Genomic DNA, 23927 nt, shown 5'->3' with positions numbered 1-23927 from the left:
AATATATGACATTTGTTTTGGTGTCATTTCATCAGTGACAGGTTGAGCTCTTGAAACATCCAACTTTGGTTCAGGACAGAAGAGTGGACATTGAACTGCAGACTTTCAGTACTGGAAAATGTACTCTTGGTACTGGTAGTTATCTAGAACTTTCTCTCTCTCTCTCTCTCTCTCTCTCTCTTTCTGTAAGTGTGTGTAGAAAGACAGATATGTGTTGGTGATATCACAGAAACAAACACCCTGTGCTGTTCAACATGCCAAGCGATGACGAAATGTTCTTTCCCCTTTTTCTTTTCCCCTTGTGGATCTAACCTTTGACCCTGGTGTCCAGCCCACGTTTGTTTACCAAAGTTGAGTAAAGAGTGAAAATGGGGTAATGCTACATGTGTGTTTTGTGATTAGAAAGAGAGAGAGATTTATTGTAACGTGTTGTGCAACGTCAGGCTAATAAAGCTTCTTAGACTAGTCATGGAGGGACACAGAGGGGGAGCGGGGCAATTTTGATTGCGTTAAAGTACCTGGTGGTAACTGATCGTCCAGTGATGCCTAAGACTTTTATTAGTAAGATTAACACGAAAACTGGTCTAAATCAGGGTTGCCCAAAATAAATACAAAGGTATATTAGCTTCATTGAGAAACAACAACAAGTGCTCAGAGTCGTGAGAAGCAACATGTGTCCAAAAATGGCTGAAGTTTAAAAAAAACTACATACAAATAGTTAACCAAAGTACAAGAAAAGAAGCCAAAAGATGTCCAAAATCAGGCAAATCAGGCCAAAGTATAAACAAATTAGCTAAAAGATAGCAAACAGTCAAAAATATGAAAAAAACAACAACTATACAAGCAATATTAAAATATATCAAAAGTACTAGGAAACAAAAACAGTGAAGTTTGCGAAGACAAACTGAATGCCAAACTAGCTGAAACTAAACCAAGACGTCAATAGTAAGACCACAATTAGCTAAATGTTAGCAACACCGGTATGGATTTATTTCCCAGAGCCAGAGTCTGGTTATACGTTGTTCTCAAACGGCTTGAACTGCTGCTGTAACATGAACTTTGTCAAACACTGTTGGTTATTTCACATTTTCTTCAAAAATCTATGGTTAAATAAGGTTTGCAGACACTTTAAAAAAAAAAAAAAAAAATAAAAACAGTAAGCCAACACAAATCATCAGCATTAGAAAACAGTTCCTGCTCCTCCCTGATCAGTGTGTTCTGAAACATGTTGTCCGTATGACACAATCCCCAGACCCAAACAGTCAGTACTTACTGGAAGTGAGTCACACAGCAGAGCTTTGCCCCAGACTCCAATTTAAGACTGTTTGACATGTTTCCGTATCTCTGATGGAAATGTAAGTCAATCTGCTTTCAAGTTTCCTCTTTCAAAGCTGTTGTTGTTGTTTTAGCCAAATATGGGTATTTTAAAAGAGGTAGAAAAGAGAAGGGAAGGAAATGATGATACAGACGACCACTTGTTGAGTTGGTTTTTTTTTTTTTTTTGGACTGTTCCTGAGCTTGAACTAGAGGAAGGACTTTCTCTTTGTCTCCCCAACCTCAGCACAAATGACTCCAACAGACCTGCACACGGATGCAACATGGATTTCTGTGAACTTTTGTTTCCAGTAGGGTCAACTGTGAGGAGAGGGAATTATGCAAACAACATGTGGAATCCATTTGGGGTGCCTGTGGCATTCCATGGGCTCCTTTGGCTTTGGCGCAGCCCAATGTTGGTTAATGCAGCTCTGTGTGCCATCAAGACTCTGGTCCATTAGCAGTTTCACCCAGGTATCGGCACCGACGTGACACAGATGCAGGTGTAAACACGGCCTTTCACCTGAGTGGAGCAGAAGAAGAAAACAGGTCAAACTGAGTGGAATAAAACAAAAGTCACTGAACGAAAATAACTGCGCACTCACATTTGATGTAATGAGTGTCAGTCAGTGTGTAGGAATGTTTTGGTTGGGTCCAGTGTTGTCTATTTCCATATGCCGGCTCCCTCTCACAGTGAGTTTTGGTTGTGTCAGCACAAAGTGGGGCTGGAGAGAGAAGGCACTTCGTGATGTTGCATCAGGACGACTATTAATAAGACTGAGGCAAATGCATGTGTGTATGCTGCGGTGTGTATGTGCCTGAACGCATGGAACCGTTTTATTACGAAAGATTATGAGTGAAGAACAAAGAGCAAATGAAGGAAATGGGGAAAGAAAGCGTGTGTTTGAAGGTTCAAGGTGACGTATAGGAAATGACTCATTGTTTTTCGTGTGTGTGTGTGTGTGTGTGTATTTCACAGAAAGGCAACTAAAAGAGGAACTCTGATTTTTAACTCATCTGTCTAGTGCGTGGTACTGTGTGCCTCATCATCTGTAATAGTAGCCATGCCAAAATTAAACATGTTCATTTCAATCAGATTATTCACTGAAAAATAAGGAAATCCAAAGTTTACTCCCAAAACCAGATATCAGGGTAAAAATAGAAACTTTTTTTCAAATGTAGTACAAATGTAGTCATAAAAAGTAAAAAAGAAATAAAGCTCAAATGCTTAAGAGATTCCATTTAGCCCAGATGACTAAAAGTTAGCTGAAATACACTTCTAACAGCTATGATTTAGGGTCAACTAAATGCACAAACATGAAGAGGAGAGGTAACAGTTCTCCAAACAATAAACAATCAATTTGTCTGTAGCTGCAAACTAGGTTAAAAAAAAAAACAGCCGACAAATACACTACTTTAACACAGTATCAGCATAATACTAGGCAAAATGAAATGAAACTAATAGGCATTAGACGGAAAAAGCTAAAGGCTAGCTAAGTGATTAGTAGCTGAAGTCCAGCTAAATCAGTAGCTGAGGAAAAACTAAGATGAACAAAGATTTATCTAAAGAGGGAAGCCTTTAAATGACTGAGTCTGAACATAAAAAAAACCAAAATGAAAGTTGTCGCTAAAAGTAATCCCAAATATATGTGCTGAATTGCCTGATTACAAGTAATCTGCCCGAGGTCTACATTTGGTCCTCAGTCCAGACGATGGAGACACTGAAGCAAGACATGTAGGTCGATGTACATTTAGAAGAGAGGCTATTGTGAGTAGTATGTACAGGGGGCATATGTTGGGGGAAGGGTCGCACACACACACACACGTTACAAGAATACACACATGTATAAACAGAAACAATAAGAGCCTGTGGGGATAAAAGGCTGGAGCCTCCACTGAAAGAAACCCCCATTAGGGCAGAAGTGTACTGTCAGCCCCCGGGGAGGGGAGGAAGAACGAGAGGAGAGGAGAGTGTGTGGGTGGTTGGTGATGATAGTGGTGATGGAGCAGCAGAGAATGCAGGTTATTGTGAGGATGCTGTTCTAATGCATCCACCTTCATCTTAGGGCGGTGGATGAGAACGACCTCTGTGTCCATTAGAACCTCTGCAGCAGCAGAGTTTAAACGCAGTTTGACAGAATTTGGAGTGAACGAGAGTACGTGTGATACACAAACCACCAAGTTCAGCACAATTATACCCAAAATACTTCAACAAAATAATGTTAAAAATAAAATAATAGAGACTTGATATGCATATATTTATTTCTTAGCCACAAAATATATTAAAAATAAAAAAAAGTCTGGTTTGAAAAAAGTTGTTAAAATAATAAAATTGAAATGAAATAATGACAGTTGTAAATACTTAAAGGTTTCCAAAACATTAATTTAATTTTTTTTAATAAAAAAACACTTACTTCAAGCTCACAAAAAATAAATAAAACGGTCCAACCAAGACCTGCCTAAAAAAATCAGACATATATTCCACATGCAGATGAATGCAAGTAAAAATGCATTAATGGTTAAAAAGTTACAAACTCAAAAAACAAAACAAAAAACAAACTGACTGAAAAAATATGCCTACATGTTATGAAATAACCCCAGAGTCCAACATGTCTGGGAGGGTTACATGGCATTTTCCAGTATTTTATTCACACTGCTGTTTGTGCCTCTGATGGTTGGATGACCATCCACAGCTGCAGTGCAGTCACCTCAGTCCAGACCTCAGACCTGTGTTCTCAGAGTGAGAGTGAATAAGAGAGCAGAAGAACATCTTCTTCTATCGATCCTCCTGAGATCCTCCCCCTCTCTTCCTACAGTGCACTGTGAAAAGCCGACCTGAAATGAAATGAATATTGGCCTCGTCGTCCTGAAAGGTTTTGTCCAATTGCTCCATCTGTTTATGTGGCTTCGCTGCGAGTCTCACGTCCTCCTGATTCCTCCCCCTCTCCCCTCCCCCTCCTCTTTCTCCTCTGGTACAAGTGAGGTTTTTGTGTCAGAGGCTATTTTCGATGCACAGCCACTGACCCTTCTGCATTTACAGAGGTGAGAGAGGAGGCTGTAATGGAGAGGTCACCTGATTATGTTTGAAACAAGAAGACCTCGTGGATCACGGCGCTGTCTCTGAGCTGGTTTATTCTGCAGAGATGAAACATTTCTGTTATTTTATCTACTGAACTTGGTCCTAGCCCCTTATGTTTCCACCCTATAAATTACAATTACATTTGTTGGATTGGATAGAAAGTGCATTGAATGGTGATAGCAAAGAAGTTTGACTAACGTTTACAGAATGTTTTTTATATATAGTCCTCACAGTGTAACTGATTACAACACTCTGCTCCTGATCACTGTAAAAAGGATAGGAGAAAGGATACTAAGGAAAACCAACACCTTTGATGCTAACTTAGCATGAATCTTAATGCTAAGTTAGCATCAAAGGTGGTTGGTTTTGATTTGGTTTGGTCTGAATGTAAGGAGTTATGTGCCGTACATTATTAAATGTAAAAGAATATATATTGGAAGAAACTGTGGGGTTTCCAGAACACCATCAAATCTGGAGGAGCTTGAATGCATCACCAAATAATCGATCTCTGGAGAACTTTGTCTCACAAAAATGCTGCAGCCGTAAGACCTTGGTATTTTATTTTTTATTTTTTTCAAGTTTTAGCAATAAGGTTAATATGTTCAGAAATACTGTTGAGAAGCAATTCTCTAAAAAGTACTTGGAGTAATACTTAGATGAGAAAAAATAATTTCCTTATGGGGGCTAATAATTTAGTCTTTAGCTGTCTGAGCTGCAGCTCACCAGAGTAATGCCTCCTCTTCTCAGAGCTGTCACGGTCACAGCTTGTTTAGCTGCGTCTCTGCTGCATTTGAGGCACATGATGCAAGAGGATGTCAGACTCTTGGTTTTTACCTCTCTGTCTCTGGAGCACTGTGTAGGAGTGTGTAAGAGTGTGTGTGCATGCATGTTCCAGTGCGTGAGCGCACACCGTAGGTGTGTGTGGGAGGTGGATTCTGTTGAATGGGCATCTATAGTTGTTGTGTGTGTTTTTTTTTCACAGGCAAAGATGCAACATTGAACGACTGTGAGTGTGTGTCTAAGATGAACATGCTTCGTTGTGGGTGCAGATAAAGGTCACAGGACTCGTTTGTGTGTCATGAGCAGGAAGCTCAGGAAGTCACCGTCGTCACCCGGCCCAGACGAGGCAGACGTTCTCTGACTCCTGTCCTCACTCTGAGTTTTTCCTCTCATGATCAGCGGCTTCTTCGTGTCCCACAGTCTCACAAGGCAGACATTAAGAAAAGGACGTAGGCGTTTATTAAGTTGCATTTAAGAAGTGGAATTCACCAAAAGATGAAGATGACATTTCAGCATTCGAACTTTTTTTTTCTTCCTTTGCTAAAGACGTGTTAGTGCTGGCACTGCGTGTACTGGAGAAATGAATGTGTGAATGTGACACTGGCACTGTGATGGGTTTTCGTGAGCAACTTTTTGGGCAGCTAAAATAAAGCGCAATTTTTCTCTCTCTTTCATGATGTGTAAATATTATGTAAGCTAGTTAAACAAAAATGTCTGTTAAAATGTCTTTGGAGAAATATTTAGTCCAGGATGATTCTAGTTATGTTAAGTTACAGGAATAAGAAAAGGTATGAACTAAGGTAAAAGTCACTAGTACAACTGTTTTGTTCTACAAACAAAAAGTCAAAATAGAAAAGTCGCATTTCCTCAGAGTACTTTTACTCTCTTGAATTTATTTGAATTCTTGGTCAGTTGTGACATAATTAAGTCAGAATTTTGTTTTTATAGTCAGACAAAACCACACTAAGAGACAGTAGTCATAAAAAGTCCTCCCACACCTGAGATTATGAACCTCTCGTCGTGTCAATCCCATTTTTTATTTTCTTTTTCTGTAATTATTACTGTATGACATCACACTACAGAAACAGCTCCTGCTGATAAACTCTGACTCTCTCTCTGTGTGTGTGTGTGAGTGAGTGAGTGTGTGAAGGGAGTAGACTTGTAGAGCTGCATCCGGAGACCTCATCCCCCTCATCCCGACAGGATTACTGACACAGGATCTCCCTGCCCCTGGCAGAAATAGCAGGGACCCAAGGGCAATCCAGCAGAATATGGGAACTTCTGTGTGTCGGTGTTGTGTGTTGGTGTAGGCCGACTGTATGTGGGTGTTGTGGACGTTTTCTGTGTGTGGTTGTTTGGGCGGGGGTCATAGTTTGTGTGTTTACATGGGTGTTAGCTCTTCAGATGGAGCTTGTTTCCTCCCAGGTGCTGAGCTCCATGACTCATAAACTCACTGCTATCTCTCTCTCTCTTTCTTACCTACTATCTGTGCATGACTTTAGAGTAAACAGATTTTTTTTAAGGCAGAGTTCAAGGGTATTGGTATGGATTCAAGTCTTTACCCTTCCCCCTGAGTTTTAACGTTTAGAACCAGAAATAAACCTGTGTAAAATGAGACCGTTGGACACCAAGAGTTGTCTCAAACAGGACTGCTTTAAAAAGTTTCTTTCGTATATATTGCTCTTTAGCTTTTTGCTACTTGGCTTTGAGCTTGAGTAGCAAAAGTAGCATTTGCTAGTTTTATGAAACGTTGGGTCCAACAGTTCACAAATAACAGAATGAACACAAAGTAAAGCTTTTCTTAACAATAATAACTATAAAATTAAATTAAAATCACAGTATGGTAAAGCTAAAGTTTGAAGTCTTTTTTTTTCCATCTTTTAGCGCTAAGTTGTCTTAGATTAGTACGAGCAAGTCCCTAAAATGTAGAGCTTATTTAAATTTGAACATAAGTGACGTTCTTCTTCATTATTTATTTATCATTTTTTGATGGTTAGCATGCTAACCATCACCTTAATGTTAACAGACATGCTGCTTTCAGAAACTCCTTGTAAACTGGGTCTAGTGGAGTAGTCCAATCAAATGGCCCATTTTAGCTGCAGCTCCAGCCCACCTTAACTGTTCTGGTGAATGTACTCTGAATGTCTGAATAATATCTGTCCTGTCGATCTCGTACTTGCTGCGGTGACACTTTACATCAGACTCTGCTCTGTGTATAAATGGCTGTATAGGATCTGCACCGGAACTTATGTAACAAGAAGTACAGCAGTTAAAAACTGTGACACCACAATGTTGCTCAGTTTATTTCCACATATTGCGCCAAACCATGTGACCCCGCGCTCAGGTCGTCTTATCACCTTTTCTAGGCCAATATCCTGTTTTGCACTTTTATATTCTAAGATTTAATATTCACCAGAGTGAATGTTGTGCAATCCTCTGTCTTCCTACACTGCTGGCTGTTACCCAGGACCTTCATAGCAGCTCAGACCAGGTTCCATCACAATAGACCTCTATTTGTATTCTGAAGTGCCAATCAATCAAATCAATACTTAGCCTTTGCCATTTTCTTGCAGCCGTTCCAAATGGTTTCTGTGTCCATCTCTGTGACCTCTCTCGCTTTATTCTCTCTTCTGCCTTTGGTTTTATTAAATGTCCTGCCTTTTTCCTTTACTGTGCATTTTTTGACAAGCGTTTTGTCGATAATGTCCGTCGCTCTTCAGCAGCCCCAAGAGTGGTCATGCAGAGCATATTCATTAATTCGGGAGTCAGGATGTGGGCGCCGTGGTCATATTTTGACTCTGGTGACAAGCTCTTGATATATTCGTCTTGATTGGAAAAGGTCGTAAAGAACTGATTTCTTTTATATTTCTGATTTGATAAGTGCGTGTGAAAGGCTGCACCAAATCCAGCAACAGGTGACTCAATGTATTAACAGAGGGAAAATTCACATTTTACTTAGTGTGGTCTCTCCATCTTATCATCCATGTGGTTTATTGTTGTCACTTCTTCCGAAAACCAAGATCATATCAAATGAACATGATGCAATATGAGGTTATGAAACTGAATCTTCGCTTGACTTTGAGGCTTAAACAACACTTTGGTGTAGTTTACTGACCTAAAGAACTGGTGTGCCTAAAACGAGCTAGTTTAGTTTACTAGCAAGCAGCAAAAACGACATACTAATTGCTCATTGAGTGCCTACTGTTGCAATCTTTGTATTTGTTACAAATTTCAGAAATTAGAGGTTCAAAATATGTAAGTTTAGTGTGTAAAATTCCTTTGTCCTTCAAGAAAATCCTGAGGTTTATTTATAAACCCTTGAGGAAACGTTTCCCTCTTCTTTAAAAGAGTAGTTCACACATAGATTTTGACAAAAGAGGTTGCTGCCTTGCCATAGAGCCTTCGTCAAAAATATCCCAGGAGCATCTAAAAGACTTGGCATGCTGCTCCTCTGAAGGAGAACACAGTGTATGAAATGGAAAATCTGAGGCTATTGACAGTGTGCCAATAGTGATAAGAAAAAAAGCCGCCCTACGTTCATGTCTGTAGATCCAGGAGTGAAGTTCTTCAGGGGAAACTCACCTATGCAGACATCTGTGTCCAGACCTACAACACCAGCAGTTTCACTTGGACGGTTGTCAAAGGGTTATAGCAGTGATTTAAAACACAGAAGAGTTAAGTCATGGGACTGGGTCACTGCGCCTGTGAAAGCACTTACTGTAGTGTATCTCTGTCACGGTTTAGGTTCAAATGTGCTTTTCTACAGCAGGACCGTGCAACATACACCAAGGAAAACTCCATAAACTGTGTGCTTCCACTGCAGGGATCAAGGACTGGAAACAGTACCTGAAACATTTTCTCCCCAGATTAGATTGACTTGGTGAAGAATAGGAACAATCACTGACTAGACTGCAGCACATTCTGAAGGGTCAGACAAGTGGCCAATATCTCTTTAGACGCCATTTTCAAAATGTTGTTATGACTTGTGAACAGTGGACTGTGCTCTAAACAGGTCTTTGAACAATGGAAAAACAGGAACTTCCAGGCTAGAAACCCATTATTGACAACCATAGATCCTTAAAATATAACAATGTGTGTGTGTGTGTGTATATATATATATATACATATATATATATATGTGATGATATATATATATATAATATATGTGATGAAAATTTGACACACTGAAGCATAAATATTCCATATAGTCTCTTGAGTATTTTAAAAATAGGACCTAATGTGTTGCAAAAATGGACACATGGCTTGATAAATAACACATTTATTTGGGAGAGAGGTTCCATTGTGTTAACAGCATTAATAACACATATTGTATATAGAGGCTGCTGTGTTGGAACAGTCCAGAATAGGGTTTCCTCAGTTTTAGGTAACTTTAGTTCAAGTGTTTGTCTGAACAGATGAAGAAAACACATTGTGAAGACTCTATCGTTAAATATGTTACAGCTACGAAAACGACTCCTCGTCGGAAATGGTTGTAGCACTTTAACAGACAGAGAGGGACCGTTAATACACAAACTGTGATATTAGGAAAACATGTCTCCTGTTTCAAAGCCAAACATTCGACTTATTTAGGCTCCTGTGAAACTGTATCCAGTTTGAGATAATGATCTTCATATGTTTGGAAATCCATAGAGCTGCTAAGGTTCTGAGGCTGCGTCTACACGTGTTCCCCACTTATTATGTTTTTATTCATTAGCTCTTTACTAGGCGTTGTGCTATTTTTATGTCACCGAATCTTTTTTTTTTTACTTCACTTAAATCACATACAATATTAATTACAATGCTGTAGTGGCCCATATTCTGTATCCAGTATCCAGACTAGGCTACTCATTTAAACCAAAGTTTCCCGTCTACCAGTTGTGTTGGCCACAGTATACTGTAAGGTCAGTAGTTGAACAATGTGTTTCTAGGACCAATCACTCCATCAGTTTTGCCCTGAAACCTCGACCACCAGCCACCAAGGTGCCATTTATCCACCATCACCACACACTGCTCCCCTGGGGGTTTGAGCTGCCCACTGCTAACTTTAGTGATGGGTTAAATGCAGAGATCACACTTCATTGTGTGTTAAGTCACAATGACAATAAATCAATTTCACTTCGCCATCATCCCCTAATGATGACATCATAGCATACTTCACTGCAGTCTTGTCTCTGAAAGTCATCAGTCTTTAATCCCTGGTGGCTCAGTGTTATCTCCAAAAATTAAACATGTTTCATCTTCATATTCACCATGACAGTAACTATCTATTATTCATCCAAACAGAACCAAATAGTTGAGCCCCTCAACTTGACCCTTTGGTCACCTATACTTGATCTCCCATTTTGGGGATCAGTTTCAAACCAATATCTGATACCAGTATCATTTTCCTAAATGTCTGTGTTCTGCCAATTCATTCTGTGCAGCTTTGAGGAGGAGCTCGGAGGTTCTGTTGAATCTTCTACGACACCATGTTCTTTTTGCTACATTTCAGGGAGTAGGTGCTGTTACTTGCTTTGACTCTGCAGGGATCAAATTAAATGATTCTCAAGACCAGAATGAGGCCAACAAACCCAGATGAGGTCATGGACAGACACAGGCTAACGTGAAGCAGACTTTAGGGGATGGGGGGGTGCGATCAAACTCAGCTGTAGTTCACATGTTGTTCTATTGTGTCTAGTGCACTAAAAGGAAACAGGAGGAAAATGTACGACAAACATGTATGAAACGTTCATGTTGTAGTTTCATCAGGGGTTTTGTTTCTTCTTTCTTGGTTGTTTAGTGACAATGTCCTCAACAGAGTTTGACTTTCTGTCCTCTGCTGAAAAGGAAAGAGAAGAAACGGGGGAGTGTGCTGGTGAGCCAGTCGATGTGAGGCTCGTTATCAGGCCAATGTGTCACATAAGAGTATCCAGGGGCACAGAAGGGGGAAGTGAGCTGTGGCCAGAGGGCCAGCGGTGTAAAATATAGGCAGATCACAGGAAACCATTACATCTCAAATCACCGACGCCAGTTTTTTTCTACACAACCGTTTTCCTGCTAATTGATAATATCATTCTAATTTGTAACACTAAGATGAATTTAATTGCACTCTCCTTCTGCCTCCCTTTCTCTTCTGTTTCTTTCTTCCCCCTCTTTGGTTGAGGACCAGGTGGGAGGGGGTCTGTTGGCATTCTTGCACCCTATGCTTTGCGCTCGACCGGGCCTTGGCTCAGGTCCATTTCCCCTCTCTACCCTCTCTTTCTGGCTCGTCTGACTACAGCCCCTCCTCCTCACCACTAAATGCTCCCATAGCCGACCAACATCCCCCCCTGCCCCCTCATTCTCTCCAACCTCTTCAACTCCCCTCGGTTGTTTCCCTCACCGCTCCTGCCAGCAGCGCCGCTCTTCAACAAGCCCCAACCAACGTACACTTCAGTTATTATCACCTCTCCTAATCCATCCTCGTGCGTGGACCATGATTTATCGTCGACCTGCCACTCCCTCCTCCTTCTTTTCCAACTCAGACCCTGGCAGCGGGTCCAGTCTAGTCTCTGTGACACCGATACATCCAGTTTCTCTGTATACTTGACGTGGGCACGAGGCGTTAGCGGGACAAATCTGTTTGACCGTGCTTTATAGGTGTGGGTGGAGATGTAGATGAAAGCAGGTGAGGAGAAATGAATGTTCAGAGTTCAAATATTTCCTTCACCACGAGAAACAGTTTTAACCTGAGATAGCTCTAAGAGATACCACCCACTGAATCGACGTACGTGTCATGTCAGGTTCTCCTTAAATCAACTTTAAACTAATTTTATGTTAATAGGATCCAACACTTTTGAAGATAATAGCGCATCAGGCGCCTCTGTCAAAATGCACATATTTAAATATGTTAATTGTCTTCTTTTGTGCGTCTGGTTGAGTATCTGCTAAGGCAATACGATACTTCAGTACAGTGAGCAACACTATCCTCTTAAGCAGGAGCTGTGGCTACAGAGATCTGCCAGCAACACTGTGTTTGCAAGAGACCATTTTTGGGTCCAAAACATGAAACATGTCGAACTTCAGACATCGTGGTTTCCTAATCGTCCACTGTAGGATTTTTTTTTTTGCGTGCTTAAAGCAAAATACAACACTGGTCCTTAGTTTACTGGATCAGTGTCAGTCATTTCTTTCTAGAGCACGTATTTATTAGCTTCCAAACTGCTGCTACTACAGTACAAGCAGTGTGTATTGGTTTTGTATGGACTATCAGAATCCATATTACCTATGTATGCTATATGATTCCACCCAGAAATATTACTTGCTAACAGCACAATTGAAAACAAACACCACCTGTATTCATAGTTTTATTGGGAAAGTAGCGATATTTGACCACAGAAAGTCATTCCATCAGTGATTCAAGCTTCTTCACCACACTGACAGAACAGGAGGCTTCACTACAGAAGGAGTCTTTAGAGCTCATAAGATCATCTGACTTTGCGTCTGGTGTTTCAGCCGCATGCTCCCTGCGTAGCCTAGCATGCACTTGGCTAACGTAGGGAGCATCCAAGAGTCAGGCCTTCAGTGCCAGGTCTAACTGTGCTACCATTTGTTGCGATAAGTGGTTTACACCATAAAAAACTGTGTTGCTCAATGAAATAAAGTTAAAACGCACAAATGGAGCCAAAGAGTCATTCTGAAAAATTGGTTGTGTTAATTTATTTTACATTGTATATTTTATTTGTGTCACCCTTTTCTGCAATATTTTGAGAAGTAACAACAAAGTCCAGAAAAATTAAAAATTGCAGTTTCTGACCATAGGGTTGGATGATGTCGCTAATATACAGGATAAGGTAATTGTTGGTTTTAGGTCAGAGTTTTTTCTGACCGTTTTTTCCTTTCATCAATTCTCATGTCTGAGTTAGCACGGCTGAGTCCGTTCCTTTTACTCTGCTAAGTTGCCACGAAGCAGTCAGCACCAAGCTGATAGCCGTCAGCATGATGAAAGATGGTGGACGGGAGGTCAGAGTTGCAGATACGAGGTGGGAGTTTCCTCTTGGAAATGCATTAACAGGCGCATGAATAAGCATGAGCAGAAAGGACAGTGACACTTCAGTGTTTTTCATATCCTGGTTTTTGGTACAACTGCCCTGAATCTTCACCTGCTCCCTCTACCTTTTTTTCTATTTGTGGATTTATTTATTTTTTAATTTTGCTGGGGATGGAAGGGTTGAAAAGGGGAGGAAGGCGAAATGAGATGCCTCAACACTTCACTGCCCTCCTACTCCATCCAACTCCCCCACACACCTGGGATGGCCATTTCATTTCAGAGTGCAGCAAATGGAAAGGTGATCTTAATCTACCCTGTTTCCCTCTAACCTCCCCTCCCTCCCTATTTCTCTCTCTCCATCTCCCACACACGGAGCCTCATCCACTGACGGCTGCCTTAACAGAACACCGGATTTAGAGATACGGAGGATTAAATAGCACTTAGGTTTATCTTTTCAACAAATTATCTTGATTTCATATTTGATCTTTCTTCTTAACTGTAGCGGAAGTGTAGGCTAGCTATTACGGTTAGATACAGAGCATGTAGCTTACACTTCCTTCTTTGGGTGGGGTTGCTGAAACCAAAATTAAACAAAAGTAAACTGTTTATTTATTTAACTTTGTCAAAACTTTTCTATTCAAAAATGCAATTACACTTATCTCATCCTGACACTGAATTTCCTACATTATATTTGGCACTACTGTCATAGCATTCTCATTGGTGCTTAAAAAGGGATTCCTTCAGTATAAATTAGATTATAAACTTGATTCTAACATTGTGCAGACTCTGTCGTGCTGGCAGTTTATGTGCTTGTTGGGAGCAGAACTAGTTGACAGCTGACTTTGGTCATAGTATTTGGACATGGACTCTTCAGCGAACAGTAACCCTCTGTTAGCTCATTACTCAGTGTTGGGTTTCTCACCACTCTTTAGCTCTGTGGTCGTTGCAGTCACAAGCAGGGGTAGGCACTTGCCATTGATTTCCTATGAATAGCTCGCTGCTGGCCAGTTCATTAGGACGGCGCTCACACACCACTGGATTAACTGGACTGTAGGCTCGGGGAGAAAATGTTGATTGTGCCGTTAAAGGTTGGCATAACTGAAAGCTGCTTTGTTTGGTGGGGGTATACATGAAAATAATGTTATATACTGTGTATATATGTATACACAGTATATAAAAGCAGCTATAAAGTGAAGAACTGACATCTTGTTTTGATACCACTGGTCATTCGTTGACCCTGACTGGCTGGGTTTCAACAGGTTTCAGGGAGACCTCTGCAGGCCATTTGTCTTTGACTAATCTGTCAAGTTCATCTTGACCTTGTGTTCTTCTGGTACGCAGGATTTTCTTGCATGAGTTACATCAGACAAATATTTTATTTGGCCATTTTTAAGTGCTCCGCCAGATTCGGATCTGGAATTTGCTTGTGTCTGCATGGATACTAAAATACAGTTTATAATAATAAATATTCTTTTTGTCATAGCTACTTCCACCCTCACTAGATCCATGTTCACATTGAGTTTTTTTTTTATTTTTTTGGGGGGGGGGGTTCCATGTTTCTCCCTTTATTCTCCAAACATAGGCAGCTGCTCTGAGACCATTTTCTGGTGAAACCAAATGATCAGTTTGTAGCCTGCATCAGCTCTCTTCACTTTTGCTCTTATGACTGTCTTTTTGGTTCTTTGTAGTCCTTGAAATATTTGATTTTTAGCTCCGACTGTTTGGTTGAGTATAGATGTACATCTCCTTTAACGTCTCACTTTGGTTCCAGACTCTTGACTTGTTAGCATGAATGTTGGCCTTCATGTACAGTACAGATTCTCCTGCTTTGTTTGATCATCTAATGAGTTAAGTATGCTTTAAAAACTTGCTTCAAATCTTTACAGCATTTTCATATCAACACGCACTGCAGTGCTGCTTTGGACTGTGGCTCAATAAATAGATTAGTTAGGAGAGAAAATAACTAAATGTGTACTGGAATAATAAAAATATGAAGGTGGCCTCTTCTTGGTGGAGAGGGACATTTCTGGAGCAGGAGGATGTTCTATTGTGAACTGAAATGAACCATCCCCGGCCAGAACACTCTCCTCTTTTTCTTCTTCTTTTTCTTCTTCTTCTTCTTCTTCTTTTTAACACATGGCTCGAGGCTCGCGCTCCACCTGCCCAGTCGTTACTATGGCAACGCTATCTGGGCCTACCAAGACCTGAAGCCGAAGGACATCCTGGACAACAATACAATAGCAGCACAGCCAAGGTACCTGAGGGACTTAGACCTGAGAGGAGAGATCTGTGGGCTGGGGGTGGGGAGGGGTGCTGGGGGTGGGCTGGGGGTGTGTTGGTTTGCAGACCGAGTAAATCCTCCCTATTTCTCTGCCTCTCTCTGTCTCACACAAACAGTCAGGATTTGCAGTTGAGTCCAAAAAGGTGGCGGAGTAAAACTGGACAATACATGAACCTGTTCCTCCGCTGGTTCAGAATCAAATGTTTTGGAAAATCTTTAGGATTTCTGGGTAAAAGCTTTTGATGGGATTTTCTGGTGGTGAGTACAATAACTTGATTATTACATACTGCACCTGGCCGTTTGTTTGTTGGGGTTAGATGAACAGTGTAGGAACAGAGAGAAGGTGTCTCTCCTGATTCTCAGAGCTTCTTCCAGCTCCACAGTCGTGATGCCGGGCTCTGAACTGTGCCACACGGTACACTGTGACAGAGATGTTTAGAGTCGGTTTCCTGGTGCTTACATTCCTGCATGTAGAGCTGCTAATATAATGAGAGTGAGGGGTTACGTCAGGTCGGCCCCAGCCGAGGACCGCGGAACACACATTGTTGTCACTGGCTCCATCTGTGTTTCCCTCTTAAAGCCACAGCGCAGAGTTTGTGGAGTCTGACACTTTTCAGAGGCAGCTCTGGGAATAATAAAATGCTGTAGAGATGAGTGTTGTCCAAAGTCTGCTTCTGGGGCTGATTGTGGCACAGAGAGGGGAAGTTTTCACATATTCTTTTTTTTTTTACTCCATTTTGAACGTTTTCCCCCTGAAAATTTAGATTTTTGGTTAATTAAAAACCATTCTTCCTGACAACATTTTTTTAGCTATGAAATGACATCAGCATTGTTTTGAAGGGAGGGGTGTTTTGTGTTATAATGATCAATTCTTATAATGATGCTAACGGCAGCTTTATCTGACATTTAGCTCTTTTGATAATGTCCATTTGGTTTTGCCATCTTTTGTCCAGTGCTAACTTTTAAAATCTTTTGTTATCTGAGTTTCTTTGGGCTAGTTTTGGTTAACTATTAGCAATTTTATTTTTCTTTTGACTCTTTCTCATGTATTTTATTGCATACATTGTCTTGTCATATTTGAAAACAGTATGGACTGTATTAGCTACGCACTGTGCTAATTAGATTTGGTTAATTAGTATTCGTATATATGTTATTTTTGACTTGACGTGATCGTTAAACCTTGACCTTATGACCTTTAAAATCAATTGTTGCACCGCTTCTCTTCACCTGTTCTTTAGAAATAACAATGAAATGCTACAGTTTAGTAAAATGTAGGTGAAACATTGTTACTAATTAGAAAAAAAGTTTGTGTTTCTCTTTGTTCAACATGTATTAACAAATGTTTAACAGTTTTTCACATGTCATTTATTTCTATTGTTGAGATTAAACTTATTGCCTGTGTTTTCATAATTACTGTGCAGCATCTGTATATCACAGCATGCATTTGTTCCCTTTTAAGCCATAAGAGGATTTAAGTCGATGCTATGAAGCGTCATTAGCTGCGCAGCGGTCGACCAGGCAATTGTAAATCTCTGTTATGTTGAACACAGCGACTTGTGCCGTGACTCAGTACATATATGTTTATGTGCATTTTAGTCTCAGGGCTTTAATAAAAGTGTGAATACGTATCGTCTGTTTACATCCCAGTGGTTGAAAACACTACATTGTGTAGGTCCACGTGTGAATGAGTGAGCGTGTGGGACCTGCTTAGTCATGCTAAAAGTCTCGTCTTACACCTCCTCTGTGTCTCTTTGCAGGCAGCCTCACAAACAGGATGTTAATGCTTGACGGAATGCCTGCAGTCCGAGTCAAAGCTGAGCCCCTGGAATCAGAACGAGGGGTAAGACAGCAGTTGTTTTCAAGACTATTTTTCTTTTTTTCTTTTTTTTTTCTCTTTTCCTTTTCTTCTATCCTCCTCCCAGCAATGGGTCGATAATCACTCCCAGGCCTGAACGAGTAAGAGGGAGAGAGTAGAGTGTGAGTGTGGGGGCTAACAGGAATGGTCGGAGAGCATGGCAGCAGGCAGGAGAAAAGGAGAAGAGGGGAGAGCTACAGCTGGAGCGTGAATGCTTCAGAAGAGTTTCTGGGAGGTGACTGGGGCCAGCTGAGAGTCTGTGCTGGCTGGGGGTGACTGCACAGATGGAGTCACTGCTCCACAGAGGAGGGTCACATGGGAAACTCTAAATCTTATCCATCTCTCACTGTCCCTGCCCCCCCATTTTTGTCTCTCTTTTTTCCTCCATCTTCTTTTGACCCTTTTGTTTCTACAAACACACACAAAAATATCTCCGTGCTAATAAACTCCATCTGCAAACACTATTATTCTTATTACTTTTGGGGGTTTATTTCCAACCAGGGCTGCAGGTAGCACTGAATCAGGCTGTGTGATGTAGAGTTCACTGTGCAGTGGATTAGATTTGAAGGACGCATACAATAAATGGTTCCATTAAAGGTTAAGAATGTATTGATAAACGTCACGTTTTCTATTCCACTTGTGGATTGGCAGCAAATCACAGCACATTATGTCACAGGTCGGGAGAAAAAATGCTGGACACTTTTTTTTCATATCAAAAAGACAAAAATGCACCAAAGATGCTACAAAAATAAGTAATGTGCAGCCATCACAAACTGAAACTCAGGAAAACAATCTTTTCAATCTCAAGTTTCTTGAGGTGATAAGAGGCGTTCACATCATTCTGACATTCTTTGTGCTGCTGTGACAAGTTGACGACGTCTGAACACAGTATTCTGATGTCTCCAAGGTCGGACTGTGATCACACTATTTTTTTTTTTCCCGGCGAACCGTCAGGGTTTCCACACTAAAACACAACTAGCAGTCGATGTTTGAAGTGACGGACGCAAAACCCTCAAAGGAAAAATGGACGACTTGTTGCTGCAGACGACAGTCTCTTTTCTAACTGCTGACTTTAGGGGGTGCTGTTAAACTATTCCACAAAGACTATGATAAACGACGATGGAATTCTGGGTAAGGTTTTCTGAGATCACTGTATATTTAGGTTGATTAATGCGTGTTTTCTAAACCTTAACGTTGTTGTCCTACAGTCTATCATTTCATTAGTGGTTTGCTCTGATTATTTTGCGTCCTCACTGTCGTCCCCCGGTTTGTTGTCTGCGGTCAGAGATGGGCCCTAATTACTCAGTGTATATCACCCATAATGGGTTTAATGGAGTAAGTTCACACAGGGTTTTCATGCTGCTCATACAGTATCAGTGCTCTCTGGTTGGTTTTGACACACGGAGAAATAAAGTGGTCTTGTTATGGTGAGGCTGTTGCTAGGTAACCCAGGCTTTGTGTTGCTGCTTTCTCAGCTGTGTGTATGTGTATGTGTGTGTGTGTGTGAGTGTTCAGTGGGTGCAGACCACTTAATATTTGCAATCATGATGAATTAGCATTCATTTATTACTGATTCCCACTCATAACATATCAATAATATCTGCCAGCCTAATAAATCAGCAGGTAGACGGAGGAGAGGAGCAGCGCAGCCTCAGCCGAGGTGAATCCCAGAGCATTAGTCTGTGATGGATGAGAAAATTACCAGCAGCTGATAACCTATCAGGTTATCTCAAGTCTTGTAGAGAATTGTTTGGCAATGGAGGCACTGTCTCGATAAGAGCTGGTTCTGTCTGTTCATATCTACAGACGGGGAGGAGGTTAGTCGCTGGATGTTCTGCTCTCGTTTATGGCTTAAGGGTTTGCAGCTGCCAACGACTGTATATAAGAAATGGACCCGACTGCACAAAGACGGGAAGTTCTTCACTGACACGACTTTGTTGATCTATAGGAATGTGAGACTATTTCGCTATTTATTAGAATACTTACTGTCCCCATCAATAATTACAAGTATCTTTGATATCAGTTTCCTATGATACAGTTATATTAAAACGGGTTGGTTGAAGCCACGGTACAGGTCGTACCTCGGTACTGATCCTAGGTTTGGTACATTTAGGGTCCGAAAAAGAAAGTTCTTGAGTTTGCATTGTCTTCTTACCTGTTGCTTTTTGAGGGATCAGTAAAAGCCACATTTAGATGGTGCTGTTTCAAGTCATGTTTGGTTTATTATTAGCCAGATAGCAGATATTAATATGACAATGACAAGACATTGTCTTCTTGCCTGTTCAATTACCTCCTGTCTTTGTTAACTGAGTGGTGAGTTCCATGATTTCGTCCTGGGGTAAACTGGAAGTTTTCCTGCTCTGCACACTAGTAGTAGTAGTTTTTCAGAAATACTAGGCTGCAGACGTGTAGCGTCTTGTACCAAACGGTTCGGTGTGTAAAAACTATTCTGTTACACTCCTACAGAAGGTGACTGTGAGTGGACACAGTGGGTGGTAGCTGTCACGGCTTTCACATGTAATGGAATACATCAATATCTATTCAGGATTGAAGGGGAAAGATACAAATCTAAGGTGGTGATTGAATTTTCCCCCTAAATTATTGATTTACCATAAATTGACGGGCAGTTTACAATTAAACCACAGGTTCTTCTCAAGACGACTGAAAAGTAGTGATCGAGACCTAACCTTTTAATGAGTGTTTGTTGGTAGCAGTATTGGAGAGAAGTGTTTTTTCAACCCATACTGTTGTTTTTAAGACTGTGACTTGAAGAAGACGTTCAATCAACAGCAGCAAGAAAAATGTCGTCAAGGTGTTAATGATTTGACCTTAGACTTTCAAAAGTCTTCCTTGTAAACACTGCCCTCTGGTCTGTGTCTGTGTTAGTTTTTATATACTGTCTGTCTAAGGCTGCGAGTGAAAACCCCTGAGGTTTTGAGTGTGTCTCCATACATGTAGTGTTGTCAGTCACATACAGGATGTGTGCTCTGCAGCCCACACAGATTTGAAGAGCACTGATATCTCATCTCGCTCTGACTGACTGAGCTTCCTCTCAGAAGCAGACAGACAGGGATTCAGGCTCCTGCTGTTGCTGCTGCTGCTGCTGCTGCAGAAATGTGGTCTTCATTTGGGTGGCGGGGGGCCAAAGGCTTACTGAAAATGGCCGCCCTGGTTAGATGACCGGTAAAGGTCTGTACAGTCTGAGGACAAGTATCTCCCTGACAAAGATGATGGCACGCAGCCCGGTTCATCATGTATTTGTACGTGTGCGTAGGTTGAGGTGTGTTTATACCTGTCAAAATGAAAGAAGGGGGTGGATTAATTTTCCATCCAAGTTTGCTTTCAGAATCTAACCCCAAAATCCATAACAAAGTTTCTGTTTTTGATTTGATTTGAACAAAACACATACTTACTGAGACCTTTCCACACAGAGACTTCCTGTTCGTACACATGGCCCACAGATAACTGGCCCATTCAGCAGTTTGAATAGATAAATATGTTCTTCACTGTCATGAGCACATGTCAAGAATGAGCCTTTAAGAGAAAACACACTTTTCCTGTATGGGTTTGATGGTCATGAATTCAATTCAAGGCTGTAAATTTCTTGTGTTCGTCTTGAACGTGGAACGTGTTATGAACGCTTTTCACTTCTTCTTTGAGGCTGGTAAATGAAGTGGTCAGGAGTATCTGCCCTGATGCCATCTATTTTAGCCAAAACACAGGCAACAAAACAGCTAGAATTTAGAAAAATGCAAGTAAAGTTAGGGGAAATATGGCACCAAGACCATACAGCCCAAAAAACAATCTCCAAATAATGTGTTAGTTAGCTACAAAGGCTTGAAATTGTTTAAGCATGGCTAACGATTAGCAATAAGACGGGCTCATATTCTCTAATTTAGCACAGAAACGGCTGATAGACAAATAAAAGAATAAATATCTTAAAATTTTCAAAATTTATAAATGTTTAGGCACAACTAAAGAAAATCGAGCAGAAAACGGACACAAATCTCCCAAAGAAAAAAGCCAAATTTGAAAAAGGTGAAATTACATCTGTCTTATGGAGTCATTTTAGAATTTACCACAAATTCCTAAATTCTTACTGATAAAAGCAGCTGCTACTAATGAATGAAGTATTGATACCAGTAAGAGTGATTTTATCTTTTCTGGGTCGTGCAGTGGAACCAACACTAGACACGTCTCCAGCAGCCGCTGTATTTTCTGTTATTCCCTTTTCTTTCCTGTTGTCTTCTCTCTGTGTCAAAACTATAAACTGTTGGATCGAGCATCAAGAGAGACCAAAATTTCTAAATACCTCGCTTTACTGGGATTGTCTGATGTCTTCAAAGCCCGGAGGCGTTTTGGGCTTCAGGCCGTCTGATGTTCTATACAGTAGAGCACAGTGGGCGAACACAGAGATCACATGCAGCAGCAGCTGGAGGACTGCTGCAGGCTCTGTCAGGAAAGAGACGGCGTCAGGAGAAGATGTTCAACTCCTCAAACATGTGATCGATACTTTACAGAAGCAGAAACTGTGGTCATGGGAAAATAAGACGTACTGTCCGGGTAGAGGCGGGGCTTACAGTTTACGATGGCGTTTCGTGGTAACATGGCATCTCCCATAAATGTATTAATTATGTAGGATCCATAAACCAATGACCTGTTGTGAACAGAATTACAACAGAAGTGTTGTATAGGTCCTACTTTGGCTAACCTGAGGTTAATTTCACTGTTTTTGTCAGTCTTTGAACTGTTTGCTTTTTTTTATGATTGTGGCTAAAGCCAACCATGGCTAACCATACTATATATATTTTTAAATATATTTTTTCTATATTTTCCTATTTCTTTATTGAGAAACAGTTCTTGACCGAAGGAATTTTAATTAACTTTGGTATAAATCTGGCCTCCATTTAGTGACTGTATCAACCGTACCAACGTCTAACTCTTTTGTAGAAGGCTAAGATTTACGTTTCACTGTATTTTTGCTAAATTTGGACTAGTTCTTTATGGACTTTTCATTACGATCCTACTTAACGATTTGAACTTTTGGCTCTTTAATCAGGTTTATTTATATTTCGTCTAACTTTAGCTAATCATCCCTATTTCTTTCCTCTTGTTCCACAGTGAATATATTCAGTGCTTTTACAACAAATTGGAGATGATGTTGTTTGCTCTTTATTTTTCCAGCTAAATTACAGGACTAATTTAATAGTCAAATATTCTGTGGTAATTTGGCATTATTGGATTATTGCACATCCCCCTGCTTGCATCATTCCATTCACATTGGAATCCACTCACTGTACTGCATATCTGTCTCCTCTACGTCGCATTAAGACAAAGAGGGTTTTGTATCATATCTGTACCACGTGTCCGTGCGACGCTCGTCTACTTTTTAATGTATAGATAGATATACAGTATATGTATATTCAGTTCATTCTGAAGTGTGGGTCACAAGAAAGCACCGTCATAAATCAAGACTTTATGTCCCAAGAAAAGCAATGAGATGATTCTGTTGAAGTGGTTTGTTCTCAGTGAAGCCTCTGTTCGATGCCCGGTGTTTCCCCTGTGTTGTCACTGACACACAGTCAGTGACAACACACGACAAATTAGGACAAATGAGTTGCTGTGAACTACTCACTGTTCTGTTGTGTGTATGTACAGATGGAGCTGTTCACACTCTGCCTGCTGCTGCGTAGACTGAGTGTTAGTAACTCCTGAGTAGTTGACTTACATCAGGTGACCGGGGATCAGCTGCTTCATTCATGCTGCGCTGACAGTCAGTCATCCATTAGCTTCATTAAATATCATGAAAAAAAAGAAAAGAAACGTGTCTCTGAGCCGACTGCTCCTCTTCTAACACATATGAATATAATTGAGTTTCAAACAGATTAATTTAATTTAGTGAATTTACTAAGAAAATAAAACACATTTTCATCATATTTCATAATTCATAGCATAATTAAATTTAACCCACGCCGCAAACTGTTGGACGGATTCCTTGTTCAGATTTTGCTTTTTAATGATTCACAAGTCAAACACCACATTAAATAATTTTCTAAATTAATTTCATCAGAAAAATGAAGTCAATGTTCAGTTTAAGTTCAATATGAACAAATATTAAACAAACAAAGGCTAAATGGCGGCTTAAATTAGTTAAGTGATGCTAAACCACAACCTTTGAATTCTAAATGCGCTCTATTTTACATTTAATCTATTCCAATTCATGCACAGTCGAGATTGTTGAAAGTCAGAACAGCATTAACTGCTGAAGACGAGCAGGGAAATCCAAAGATACGAGTTGTTAACTAAGTGATTGACTTACAGTGACAAAAAGTCTTTTCAGCCTAACTGATCTGTAAAACAATTTTCTATAAATGGTCAATACTTTGAGGATATGACTGTGAATGAACTGTTGTGAAAGGAAAAATCCATGTGAGAGTTTCCATTCAGGAGGAGCAGTGACTTCATCCTCATAAGTCATCTTATCACAGTTTGTTTTTTTCTGTCCTGACACCTGAAGCCACAGAGTGAAGCCTCAGTGGGTGGTTTCATGAAGCCATAACGTGCTGTGCACCTCGACCTTGCCTCCCCCCCCCCCCCGCCCCGGCGCCCT

General features: G+C 40.6%; 1 protein-coding gene and 1 long non-coding RNA gene across 4 annotated transcripts in view; one reads left to right on the top strand and one right to left on the bottom strand.

Moving 5' to 3' along the window:
• Window positions 1–23927, top strand: part of klf12b (Kruppel like factor 12b) — a 47146-nt gene that overhangs the window by 5275 nt on the left and 17944 nt on the right. For 2 of the 3 annotated variants that reach the window (XM_025063869.1, XM_008328388.3), the window contains exon 2: window positions 17220–17302. In XM_025063869.1, coding sequence (XP_024919637.1) covers window positions 17237–17302 — 66 coding nt within the window. In that variant the 5' untranslated portion in view covers window positions 17220–17236. Of the gene's footprint in view, window positions 1–15524; window positions 15721–17219; window positions 17303–23927 lie in introns of those variants that run through there. The other variant, XM_025063868.1, reaches the window with a different exon arrangement.
• Window positions 1488–2037, bottom strand: LOC112488302 (uncharacterized). Its single transcript, XR_003052213.1, has 2 exons — window positions 1920–2037; window positions 1488–1837 (listed from the first exon to the last, which is right to left on the bottom strand). It is a non-coding gene; the product is annotated as an uncharacterized LOC112488302 (long non-coding RNA).

This window comes from Cynoglossus semilaevis, chromosome 16 (genome assembly GCF_000523025.1).
Source record: "Cynoglossus semilaevis isolate Cse_v1.0 chromosome 16, Cse_v1.0, whole genome shotgun sequence".
NCBI lineage: Eukaryota > Metazoa > Chordata > Actinopteri > Pleuronectiformes > Cynoglossidae > Cynoglossus > Cynoglossus semilaevis.
Note: the sequence above shows the minus strand (reverse complement) of the source record. Positions and strands in the feature narration are given on the sequence as shown.